The sequence below is a fragment of the Podarcis filfolensis genome (genome assembly GCF_964270895.1).
Source record: "Podarcis filfolensis genome assembly, chromosome: 1".
Classification (NCBI taxonomy): domain Eukaryota; kingdom Metazoa; phylum Chordata; class Lepidosauria; order Squamata; family Lacertidae; genus Podarcis; species Podarcis filfolensis.
This window is the reverse complement of record NC_139604.1, coordinates 116649159-116662004: the sequence shown is the minus strand read 5'-3', so window position 1 is coordinate 116662004 and position 12846 is coordinate 116649159. Positions and strand designations below refer to the sequence as shown.

Here is a 12846-nt window from a genome sequence, read left to right as displayed (position 1 = left end):
CGGAGGGCTCCGTCTCGCTGTTCTGGCTTGGGAACAGCCTTGCTAGCTTCTGCAGGACAGCGGGGTGAAGGCACCCCGCTGCCCTGGAGAGGCTGTGCGCGCAGCCATCCCCAAGCTAGAGCAGCAAGACGGAGCGCTCCGCAGTGCTCCGTCTTCCTGTTCTGGCTTTGGGCTTAGCGGCGCAGCCTGCATTCGCTCTATAGGACGCACACACATTTCCCCTTAATTTTGGGAGGGGAAAATGTGCGTCCTATAGAACGAAAAATACAGTAATCCTGCATCCTGGTTCCCCAGAGACCACCCATATGCCTTGTCTACAAACAGAACACAAGGGCAGTAATCCTCTCCTGCACTGCTCCTCAAAAACTTGTATTAGGAGGCACGCTTCCTCTGAACCTGGAGGTAGTAGTTAACTCTCATGACTAGTAGTCATCCCGGATGAGCGGGAGAATTTGGAAGTAGTAGGAGGGAAAATAAGAATATTCGATAGGAGGAAAAGGAAAAGGGAAGTAGATAAAATATTAACATTTACGGGGTCCATTTGGGTATGGGAGAAGCAGAGAAGGGAGCTTTCTCCTGGCCTCTCTCCCCTTACCAAAATGTGGTATTATGATAAAATGGCCCCGTTAAGGGAGCTCATCCCAAAGGAGGTAGGGGATAAATTAAAGGAGATCACAACTGAGGAGATGGAGAAGAGCTGGGGAACAGAAGGTATGATGGAACAGGATTGTGGTACTTGGAATAAGATTCATTGGTTACGGAAAAGACAAATTTCCTCTCTGCTAAATTATTATTAGGAATTATTACACCCTTCAAAGAATTAGTGAAAGGATATAGGACAGATAGAGCTAGAATAGTTTCAAAATTTTATAACGTGTTATTAGACAAAGAGAAAGGAAAGTTTGAAATAATATTGTAAGCTAGATATTCAGGAACAGATTTTAGATGAAGATCGGGACAGAATCTTTTGGCAACCACCCTTTGTTGCGACCTCTAGGGTAATCCAGGAACAAGGGTTGAAGTTGGTACAAAAATGGTATTACACACCTGTAAGGTTATATCATATTACAAAATCTGGAAGTAAGAATTGTTGGAGGAAATGTGGAGTGATGTGAACGTACAGTCATATGTGGTAGGATTGTCTGTTAGTTAATGAATTCTGGAAACAGATTGGTATAGAAATATTAGGAATTGTGGGTAGGAAGGTGGAAATATTAAAATTAATGGTTCTTATTAGCCTGAGTAGCACCAAGTTAGAAACAAAAGAGGAATGTAAATGGGTAAAATTGATGGTAATTACAGCCAGACAGATTATAGTGGGTAACTGGAAAAATGCAGAAGACCTAGGGGTGAACCAATGGAGGAAAAAAATGAAAAAATATTATAATCTTAGAATATCTAACTGTGAAGATACATAAAATGAAAGGGTTTAAGGGCAGTGAGAAGGAGTCGTCGGTGATGTGTACTATTTGCAGTGGCGGGCAGGTTGTAGAGTGATTTATGGCGGTGACCCCCCCCCAAGATCTACAACTATGGGCAATCCCCCCAAAGCTCTACAACTTTGGACAATCCCCCCCTTTTTGTAGTCCAAAAGAAAAAAATAGGGTTATACATGGGGGCATGTTATACAAGAAAAAATACGGTACTTTTGTATGTCCCACTTCTCTCACCAGTCAGTCATTGGATGAACCAGTGTTTACTGATGAAGAAAATTCTAGTATCAACTGTTCTGTGGGAAATATTGTAGGTAAAAGAGGAAGGCAGCTGAAGACTATCTTAAGGCATGACACAAAATGGGACTTTTGCTCCACTACTCACAGGACCATGCACTTCAACTGTCCTGTGATAAGATACCAGCGGAGAGGCAAAGAAGACTGAGCTCAAGGTAGCTTAGCTATGAACCGCCCTCTCACCTTTACACATATACAGCTAGTCTACCTGCCCTGTGAGAAAGATTCCGACAACTTTTTACATGCAGATATTGCTTTCTGTGATTTCTAAAAAGGTACTTTAATGTAACTTACAAGTCACCTTAGAATGATCTGTATCTTAAAAGGCAATATATAACGAATTGTAATGAATACTCTATCCACTTTCTCCATTCCATACATAATTCTATAAATCTCAATCATATTCCCACTTTCTCTAAAGTATTAAGTTCCATAGGTTAGTTGCTCCACTCTGCTGATAACTTTGTCTGCTCCTTTCAACACCTTCTTGAAATGCGGCAAGCGGAACTGTACACAGTATTCCAAACATGCTTACACTATAATTTTGTATAAAGGCATACATATGTGTTGTAATTCCCATCCCTTTCTCAATGATCCCTAGCAGACAATATTTTCAATAATTCAACTGAAAGAAAAACACTTGAAGAGAAAGTTAGCACACATCACTTAAGGTTACTAAGATAAACCCCCATCTGTGAACTTTCTGAAGAAAACCATATACAGTCATACCTCAGGTTACAGATGCTTCAGGTTGCGTTTTTTCGGGTTAGGGTACTGGAACGGGTTACTTCCGGGTTTGGGCGGTTGTGTATGCACAGAAGCGCCAAATCGCGCTTTGCACATGCACAAAAGTGCCGAATCGCAACCCATGTGTGCGCAGACGCGCACGGATCACATTCGCAACCCAAGCGTCCACTGTAGATATTAGTCAGTGCAATTGTAATAATGGGCTCAGCTGAAATCAGGAACAGGCTTCAGGAATAATCACTCCTTGCTTTCTTCTCCTTTCCTCTCTTCTTAACAGAGATTTCCCATCACTATTTCTAACAACACTGGATTCCAGCCTAGGCAACGCAAGCTCATTTTATTTCTATTCTAGAATAGCTGAGATTTTCATTGTTTCTATATTTATATCATTTATAAAGGTGTTAGTGCTAAAGTAGGGACTATTTACTTATCTAGATACATCCAGCTCAAAGCAACATCTCTGCAGCACTGTGCCAAGTAGCCAGAGTCTAAGTGAAATCACATATATTGGGAGCACCCTGGAGAGTCCTACTGGCCTGCAAAGAGACCTACCCCAGAGCCCAAGGGGCAGTGGGGCTTGTTGAGGCTGCTCAGCCTCCCTGCCTAATAGCTGATGTGTGGGGTAGAGGAGCAGTTGCTGCTTCCCTGTGCGTCAGCTGAGCAGCCTCAACAATGCTCTGGCTCACACAGAGGTTCCCTTCAGGTTCTGAGGAGGGTCACCTCACAAGCCAGGACTCCTCTCCAGGGTGCTCTCCATTTCTACATTCCAATTTCGAGTTCCAGGCACCATGTGTGTATGTGCGGTCACACACAAACAGACTGTGCGTAAATGGGGAGTTGCCTGTACTTGTTTTTGCTTCAAGGGACTAACATGGCCTCACCTCTGGAAAGCATTATCTAAAGTTCTACGCTACCATATCCTGAATTACCAACATTGATGCTCCATATGAATACTGGAAGCTGCCTTATACAGAGACAGATCATTGGTCTATTTAGCTCAGTACTGTCTACAATGACCCCTACCAGTTCCCCAGGTTTTCAAACTGAGGGCTCTAAGCTCTTTCTGGAAGTGCTGGTGATTGAACCTGGGACCTCCTGCATGCAAGGCTATGACCCTTCTTCAGTCATCATTATCTGTGTAGTGTTAACACAAGAAAAGTATCACAGCAAACCAACCTATTCCGCAGTTGATAGGCCATTAAAAACAAAAACAATCTGGACATCAGGCCATAATGAGGAGTATTAGCTATGTGATCAAACCAAACATACCAACACATAGTTGACTAATTTTTACTCAGAGTAAACCCACTGAAACTTAATCCTGGTGATTCATTTCAGACGGTGACCTCGTTAGTAAATATTGGACATTTAATACTTTCATTTTGATTACATTTTTTTTGAATGCCGGTTATCCAGATTAGCCATGGTAAATGCCAAACCATCAGAGATCACTAATACTGGCTAACCATTTTAATGCTCAAGGACCTCTACTGAATACAGAACAATCCACAGCCAGTTTAACTTAGAAGTACATCCTACTGACTTCAATGAAATTTGCTCACCAGTAACTGTGTTCAGGATTACAGCCTTAGATCCATTATTTCAATGTAAAAGTTTTTTGGGAATCAAATCCTTTTTCCGCATTGCAACTCAATATAGTTCTGAATTTACCATATCCTTTTTCTCTATAGTCTCTACCACAAGTTTATGATCTTGCCTGCTTACTAGTTCCCAGTTCTTTGCCCAGCTCCCTCAAAGGTTTGAAACACAGCAATATGAGAAGCCTTAATAAGAAGCTATACTGTAAAATAAACTATGGGCTACTGCATATAATAATTCTCTTGGATCAAAAATATAGGAACTAGAGGGATATGGAGCCAGGAACTAAACTAAACTCAGCTCCATGTGTCTACGGTATACTAAACTTCAGAACAGAAACAACCATTTAAAAATAATTATAATATACAGTGGAACCTCGGGTTGCGGACGTAATCCGTGACAGAGGCATGTCCACAACCCACAGCGTTCACAAGCTGAAGCGCCGTGTCTACGCATGCGCCATTTGGCGCTTCAGCACATGAGCGAAGTGTGATTTAGCGCCTCTACACATGCGGCGAAACCCAGAAGTAACCCGTTCCGGTACTTCCGGGTTTCCCACGGTCTGCAACCCTAAAACACGTATCCTGAAGCAAACATAACATGAGGTATGACTGTAATTACTAGTACTGTGGGGATTTGGGGGGAAATTTCCAGTTTGCACTTGTGATGCCCCCAAAGTGATCTAATTTAGCAAGTTTATTTTACTTACAGTCAGTAAACAAAGCTAAAAACTTTGACACTGTAAAACATGTCTAATACTGCATCTGCAACTAGCATCCACTTGTTACTAATTAACATATGCTATTGATAAAACTCTGCAAAAAAATAAAGGTCTGAAAAATTTTCTGTACATCATTGTTTGTTGTACAACATGCACATACATTGTTGACGAATTGTACTTATGAAGCTCTGCCCCACAAGATATTCAAAATGGCTTAAATTCCATTACAAGCCAGAAATGAACAATTTATTTTCCATATAATCCAGTAATAAAAAACACTATAACCGTCACTAGACTTGTGTATTTGTGTGACAAGTCAAAAAATAAGCCAGTTGACCTATCATATGTTTTCAAAGCATCATCTTCATTAGAACTAAAATGATACTGCTATGAAGAGAGACGTAAACTGAGTGGGCCCAGCCTGATTTCTGTCATTTTCAGCAAACAAACATCCTAAATAAGCCTTTCCTGAGAGGCCCCAATTCTCAGGAGAGGTTTTTATTATGAAGATTAAATGATTTTTATCCAGCCCTGTCTCTAAAAGAAGCAAAGGGTGGAAAACAACGATGCATAAAAACCCCCCAAAGCCAATCATTATTACAACTAATATTTTCAAAGCTTCCAGAAACAAAATCTTTCAACGTCTTTGGGAGTTACAAGGCAATGGAAAAACCCTATTTTACATATGGCCATACTTTCATACTAAATATGAATTAAACACACTTTAATCATCAACAAGTTCTATAGTAGAAAACAAATTAAACCACTCTCATCAGTGATCCAATTTTTTTCACTCAACCCTACCACAAAGGGAGGGTTTTTCTCACTGACCATACGTTACACATCCCAATATAAGCTGAGCTGAGGCTAAGGCTACAGTAAAGCTAATTATAATATGGTTAGATCAATTCCACAAGCAATACAAAGACACTAAAATCAGATGTTTAAGCACCATGCAGAAACTATGGATTCTCCCTTCAAAATACATAGTGTACTACCCCTTTAATCAATTGCATTTGATTCTAAAATTCAAACCAAACAAAGTAAAATTTTCCCAAAAGATTCTAAGTCCGCAATACACTTCCACAAAGTGCAAAGCTTACTTACTGAGTGAGAAGGGAGCTAATCACTGTTACAACCCAAACAACCTTTCCTCCAGTTCCAGTGCAGAAGAAACAGACAGCACTAGTTTATCTTTTCTGATCCTTATGGTTTTATTAATCAAGGACACAACCATAATGAAAGCTTTCAATCCTACTTCCCTTTTATGTATTCTGTCAGTACTGGGAAAACAGTTATAAAGTTCCTTCACCCCATGTTGCCTTGTTATGGCACTCAAAGATCTAAATAAAACATTGAAAAGCACCACTATGCTCCATCCCAAAGAGCCTTCAACCTGGCTCCAAAGAAAATTCAACATTGACTGCTGGGGAACACTACCTTCACAGCAAAAACAAGGCACAGGAAGACACTTTATTATATAAAGTGCTTAAAAACAATGGAAAAAAGAGAAATAAAAATTCCAATGAAGTATTATTTGATGCTCAGCAAACTTTTTAAAAACATTAAGATTATATTTCTTAAACTGTATCTTACATACATGTACTCGCAAACACATTTTTGTTATCGTCTCTACTGCTTCCCTTTTGTCTTATGCAATATATAATAATTTTGCTAAATACTAGCAAATTCATCAACCTTCATAAGCAGTTTGCAGTACGTTGCGGAAGGGATGCTGTTAGAAAAAAGGGGAAATCCTACTTTGTACATGCTGAAGGGTATTACAGGTACTGGATCCAAGTCCATCAAACACCAGTCCTCTAGAGCAGATTGGGGAGGGGGGGAGAAGGAGAAGAGAGGGAGGGAAATTCCATAGTGTAAGCAGAAGTCCTCATGGAAAAAGGTTCTGTGGGGAATGCAGAAGTTGGAAAGCCCAGGTAGATCAGCTTGTCCTGGAGTAAGGCTCCATGTAGCCTTGCAGTACCAGGAGTTACTTTTACTTTATTGAATTCTATTATTTTGATGAATTTGTTTTTCTTTGCTTTATTTATACACTATTGTGTTTGATATTAGTGACCACAATGTTGGTTTTTTAAATGCTATTGTGATTATTATGAGCCATATTGAGCTCAAGATTTGTTGATGGAAAAGCGGAATACAAATATTGTCTCAAATTAAAAACCAGTCTCCACACTTATATCATGTATTAAGTTTTTGAAAGAACCCTCAATTTCTCTCACTTAACTGAGCTCATAAGGGTTTGGATATAGCCTGATCCTCAAAAGTATGTATACTAAAGTGTATTCTAAATAAATGTATTCTAAAGTGGTCCTCTCAAATATAATTATGATGTTGGCAAACAGGCAGATAAAACTTTACAGCATTTCATTGTAAGTTATTCATCTGCTGCAGGCAATGTTCAAAATTAGCCAGGCGTATTTTGCAGCTGGCTATCAACCACTTGTGACCAAGTAAAGATGCCTGGGCATCAGGATAGCGCCTCACACCTCCACCACCTGGAGGTGCACGCCTGGGTATCACTGTTTTCACACACTAAGACCCCATCCTATAGAATTCAGTTATATTTTATCTGCACAATCAGAATGAATTCCAGGAACCAAAATGCTTTTTCTGTGCAGCCTGAGCAGGAGCAGCCACAATTAAGAAAAAAAGGTAGAAATAAGCCAATATGTATGTGGACTGTCCCTGGATCAAGTGACTTTTCTTTTTAAAGTTCTCAAAGTTCTTAAGTTAGCTCAAGGTTGTCAGATGTTTAATTGATAATCAATCACAGTCAATCAATCATTTGGAAAATAAGATTTTAGAGCCATCTTACCCCAACAATGGCAACTAGGCATTCCATTTTGGTTTAAAGAGCCATTTGGCGCCTAGCTTATATATGTGAGTTTCTAACACTGGATGCAGGGGATAGTCTCTTAAATTCTTCAAAATTTATTGTTAATGAAAAAGACATGAAACAAATCCATATTAGAAAAGAGGGAATGTGGTAATTATCATCACCTCAAGTCACTAACTAGTTTTTCATTCAGGATCTTACAACTTTGTTAAACTAGTTTTTGCAAAACATTCAGAAAAGAATCTAAAACAACTGTTCCCAAAAACAATTTAAAAACCTATTACATACATTTCACAAACGTATAGCCACTATTAAGAATTGTCAAGGATTATTTACCTAACATACCCAGCACACAACTATGGCAAAGTTCACACAATGAAAACAAACGTTTATTTTGTAGACTCTCCAGGGATTTCTGCTGTAGAATGCAACTAGAACACACAGTTCAACCCCCAGCAAACATTGTGAATCAGAAAAGAGCTGTACACAAAATTATAAATGTAGACTTGGGCTGTGCACATAAAAAATACACCCCCACCTACATCCTGGGAACTGCAATTTGTTCAGCATGCTGGGAATTGCAGCTCTGGGACTGGGAGCAGAACTGCAGTTCCCAGAATTCTTTTCTGGGGTGTGTGTTGTGCTTTGAATGGGTTTAAACATATGGTGTGCACACAGTGCCAGTTACCCCAAATACAATTTCTTTTAATAAAAAAATATGCGTTCACGAGCATGACAATGCCTCACAAGGAACACGGTGCAACCAAACGAGTGCCAACACATTTACATAGAACTGTATAGCGAGATGTTCAGCGGCCAACAGAAAACCTCTAGTTGGAGAGAAAACATAACAAAGGAGGACAGGGGTGGGTGGGGGAGGCTAAGGCCTCAAAATAAGCTGGCCCTCTCCAGGTATTACTCAACAGAGGCGTGCAACTTTAAAAAGCTGCAGGTGTGCTTCAGGCAAGAGCTCCTAAGCAGCACAGGATTTTTCGTTCGCGTTGCAATTCCCGCCAGCCCCCCTCCCCCCTCTCAAATAACGTGTGGCGGGGATGCGGGGAGGAAGGTGGGCAGGGATTTCGCAACATCGGCGGGAGGGAGGCGGCGATGGCGCTCCCAGCAGTTGGTTGGCAGACTTTTGCCACCATCCGGCTGATTCCGGCGCGCGGCGGGGCCTGCGCACCTCCCCAGATAGGCCTCGGCGCCCGCGAGACGCCGCACATGCGTCCTCTCTCTCCCCCACAAAACGCTCACCCCCCACAAGGCCTGAGAAAGCGGCAAGAGGGCCGAGTGTGAGGCGAGGCGTGAAACGCCCGCCGCCACTTGTTGTGGGGCTACGGCTGAGGGTCGTAGGCTCCGCCGAGGCCGCCCCCTCCTCCCCCGAAGTTCTGCGCCAGGACAAAAAAAAGGGGGAACGAGAGGAACGAGGCCCTCAGGCGCCGAAACACACACAGAGAGAGAGAGAGAGAGCGTGGGAAGGGAGAGGATTTGTGCGCCAAGGGAAATGAGGGCCGACGAGGCGGGTTCAAACGGAGGGCCTACACGGCGAGGAGGGGAAGCCGTGGGTCCCGGAAGCGCTCGCTCAGGTTGCCTCCGAAGTCCCCTGCCAGGCTTCCCGGGGCTGCTTCCACCCGCCCCCCCCCCCTCACGCCAGACCCGGCCTCCACTTACAACGGCATCGTCTCTCCGGCTGTGGGTTAAGCGCCGCCACCTCTTCCCCGGAACAGTCACTCTTCCTGCCCCTGGGAAGCGGGCGACGCGAGCATGATACGGGCCTAGCTCGGGCCCTCTGGCCGAGGGGGGAGAGCCGCTTGCTAGGCCTGGTGGCCGCCGCCGCCGCCGCTGTTGTTGCTGCTGCCGCCGCCGCTTCCTCTAGTCCTTCCTCTTCCCCTCCGGCCTCCTAACATGGCGCCCAGGCGCTACCACAGCAACGTTCTGGGGCGAGGGAGGGGAGGGGGAGCAAAGGCGTGCAGGGCCAGTTGGCGCGCTGACGCAACGGCGGCGCCCGCCCTGCGTCGAGAGACGTGCACTCCTGCGCATGCGCCAGGCCTTTGCGTTGGCTGGCGGGAAGTGTAGTCCTTGCAGGCAGGCGAGTTCGAACTTTTGAAAGCTGCCAACGGCTGGCGCGGCTGCTGCGCAGGCGCCAGAGGAAAGGACTCGCTTGGTGGCGCGCAGATTGCAGTTAACCCGTCCTTTGCTGTTTGCCTTTCCTAAGCGGCAAACACGAGGAGGTCCATCTACTGCGCGCTCCGAGACGTTGTTTGCATTCTGGTGTAATTCCTTGCGAGCCACTACGCCGGTTTAGCGCATAATCATCACTCATTTAATCCACTTTATAGGAGGACCGTTAAAAGTTTGTAAACGATAGGATAGTTGCAGTGCCGGATTTACCTATAAGCTAAACAAGCTATAGCTTAGGGCCCCTCTCTCTTGCCCTCCCCCCAATTCCACTATTAATATACTTAATTGTATTTCAGTTCAACAATTACTTTGATAAAATATTTTGTTATGTGCAAATGGCTTTAGATACCTATTAGGTCCATAAATTACCATAGAGCATATATTCAACACAAAAAAGTGACAATTTCTTGTTGACAAAGGGCAGCTGGACATATAGAGGGCCCCCTTACCTTTGGTGAGGGACGCAGGTGGCGCTGTGGGTTAAAACCACAGATCAGAAGGTCAGCGGTTCGAATCCCAGCGACGGGGTGAGCTCCCGTTGCTCGGTCCCTGCTCCTGCCAACCTAGCAGTTTGAAAGCACGTCAAAGTGCAAGTAGATAAATAGGTACCGCTCCAGCGGGAAGGTAAACGGCGTTTCCATGCGCTGCTCTGGTTCGCCAGAAGCGGCTTAGTCATGCTGGCCCCATGACCCGGAAGCTGTACCGGTTCCTAGGCTCCCTTGGCCAATAAAGCGAGATGAGCACCGCAACCCCAGAGTCGGTCACGACTGGACCTAATGGTCAGGGGTCCCTTTACCTTTACCATTGGTAGCTGAGGGCCTCATCAAACCTAAATCCGGCCCTGGGTTGTTGCCTGATGAAGACAAAACCATGAAAACAGGGTCACATCCACTCTAAGTTTACAGCACCTGGCTCCCCCCCCCCCCCGATTCCTGGGAACTGTAATTTAGCCCTCACAGAGACAGTTCCCAGCACAATTAAGCTACAGTTCCCAGGAGGCATTTATTGTAGGTGGCCACCAGGTTTGCACACATCTCGGGAGGTATTTTGTCCCAATCCTCTTTGCAGATCCTCTCCAAATCAGTAAGATTTCGAGGCTACTCGAACCTTCCGCTCCCTCCACAGATTTTTGATGGAATTAAGGTCTGGAGACTGGCTAGGCCACTCCAGGACCTTAATGTGCTTCTTCTTGAGCCACTCCTTTGTTACCTTGGCTGTGTGTTTTGGGTCATTGTCATGCTAGAATACCCATCCTCGACCCATTTTCAATGCCCTGGCTGAAGGAAGGAGGTGCTCACCCAAGAATTGACAATACATGGTCCCGTCTATCATCCCTTCGATCCAGCGAAGGTGTCCTGTCCTCTTGGCAGAAAAACACCCCCAAAGCATAATATGTCCCCCTCCATGTTTGATGGTAGGGATGGAGTTCTTGGGGTCGTAGGCAGCATTCGTCCTCCAAACACGGCGAGTTGAATTGATGCCAAAGAGCTTGATTTTTGTCTCATATGACCACAACACTTTCACCCCCTTCTCTGGGTCATTCAGATGTGCATTGGCAAACTGCAGACGGGCCTGTACATCTGCTGTCTTGAGGAAGGGGACCTTGCGGGCTCTGCAAGATCTCAGTCCTTCAAGACGTAGTGTGTTACGAACTGTTTTCATGGTGACTATGGTCCCAGCTGCCCTGAGATCATTGACAAGTTCCCCCCATGTAGTTCTGGGCTGCTTCATCACCGTTCTCCTGATCATTGCAACTCCATGAGATGAGATCTTGCATGGAGCCCCAGACCGAGGGAGGTTGATAGTTATTTTTTGTGTTTCTTCCATTTGCGAATTATTGCACCAACTGTTGTCACCTTCTCACCAAGCTGCTTGGCAATAGTCTTATAGCCCAGTCCAGCCTTGTGCAAGTCTACAATCTGGTCCCTGACATCCTTGGACAGCTCTTTGGTCTTGGTCATGGTGGCTAGTTTGGAATCTGCTGGATTGATTGCTTCTGTCAACAGGTGTCTTTTGTACAGGTACTGTAACAAGCTGGGATTACAGGTAAGACCTCTCATAGCAGGTGCTTCTAATCTCAGCTCGCTACATACAGTGAAGATACCAGGTAGCCTGACATCTGGCTGGTTGATAGGGGATCAAATACAGTGGTACCTCAGGTTACATATGCTTCAGGTTACAGACTCTAACCCAGAAATATTACCTCAGGTTAAGAACTTTGCTTCAGGATGAGAACAGAAATCATGCAGCGGTGGCAGCAGGAGGCCCCATTAGCTAAAGTGGTGCTTCAGGTTAAGAACAGTTTCAGGTTAAGAACAGACCTCCAGAACAAATTAAGTACTTAACCTGAGGTACCACTGTACTTATTTCACTCATTATAATGTACATCAATCTCTGACTTTTGTCTTCTGGGTTTCTGGAGGTTTTCCTGTTGTTATTCTGTCTCTCACAGCTACAATAAACCTACCATTACAATTATGGACTGGTCATTTCTTCATCAGAGGGCAAACGGGAAAATTTAGCAGGGGATCAAATACTTTCCCCCCTCACTGTAAGAGGGCTCCAGCCTTTCCAATATCTTGCTCAAATAGGGAAAGAAGGGGGAAGCTGTATGCAACCAGATCATACTTAAGAGTAGACTCACTAAAATTGATGACCATTGAAATTAATGGGTCTGCTTTTAGCATGACTCTGTGGCAATTGTCCAAAATCATAGATGGTTTAAGCTTGATATTCCCCACCCCTTTTATCAATCCAAAGTACACTTGCATTGAGTAAGTTCCTCTGACCAGTGAGAATTACTGCTGAATAAAGTCGCATAGGATTGCATTGTAAAAAGAACTTGTAGTATGACATGAAAGGGAATTGCAAAGTCTTCATGCCCACTACTTCTGGAGCTTAAGTACATGCCATATATTAAGCATGTTAAACCAAACCTTGATTGTTCTTTTCAGGGAAAGGGACTTTCAGATTTAGAGCAAATAAAATGGTGTGGAGACAGTGCTTAACAC

General features: G+C 43.9%; 2 protein-coding genes across 9 annotated transcripts in view; one reads left to right on the top strand and one right to left on the bottom strand.

The window, feature by feature from the left end:
* Positions 1-9687, bottom strand: part of PAPOLA (poly(A) polymerase alpha) — a 43171-nt gene extending 33484 nt beyond the window's left edge. For 4 of the 8 annotated variants that reach the window (XR_014548065.1, XR_014548066.1, XM_083613705.1 and 1 more), the window contains exon 1: positions 9326-9687. Coding sequence is in view for 2 of the 8 variants with exons in the window: in XM_083613705.1 (XP_083469831.1) it covers positions 9326-9333 (8 nt within the window). In the remaining 6 variants the exon portion in view is untranslated. Of the gene's footprint in view, positions 1-268; positions 2673-9325 lie in introns of those variants that run through there. The other 4 variants (XR_014548067.1, XR_014548068.1, XM_083613703.1 and 1 more) reach the window with 1 other exon arrangement.
* LOC310746343 (uncharacterized protein) overlaps positions 1-12846 on the top strand; it is a gene marked incomplete at its 5' end in the record, with an annotated part of 432823 nt that overhangs the window by 380031 nt on the left and 39946 nt on the right. The window lies entirely within an intron of this gene.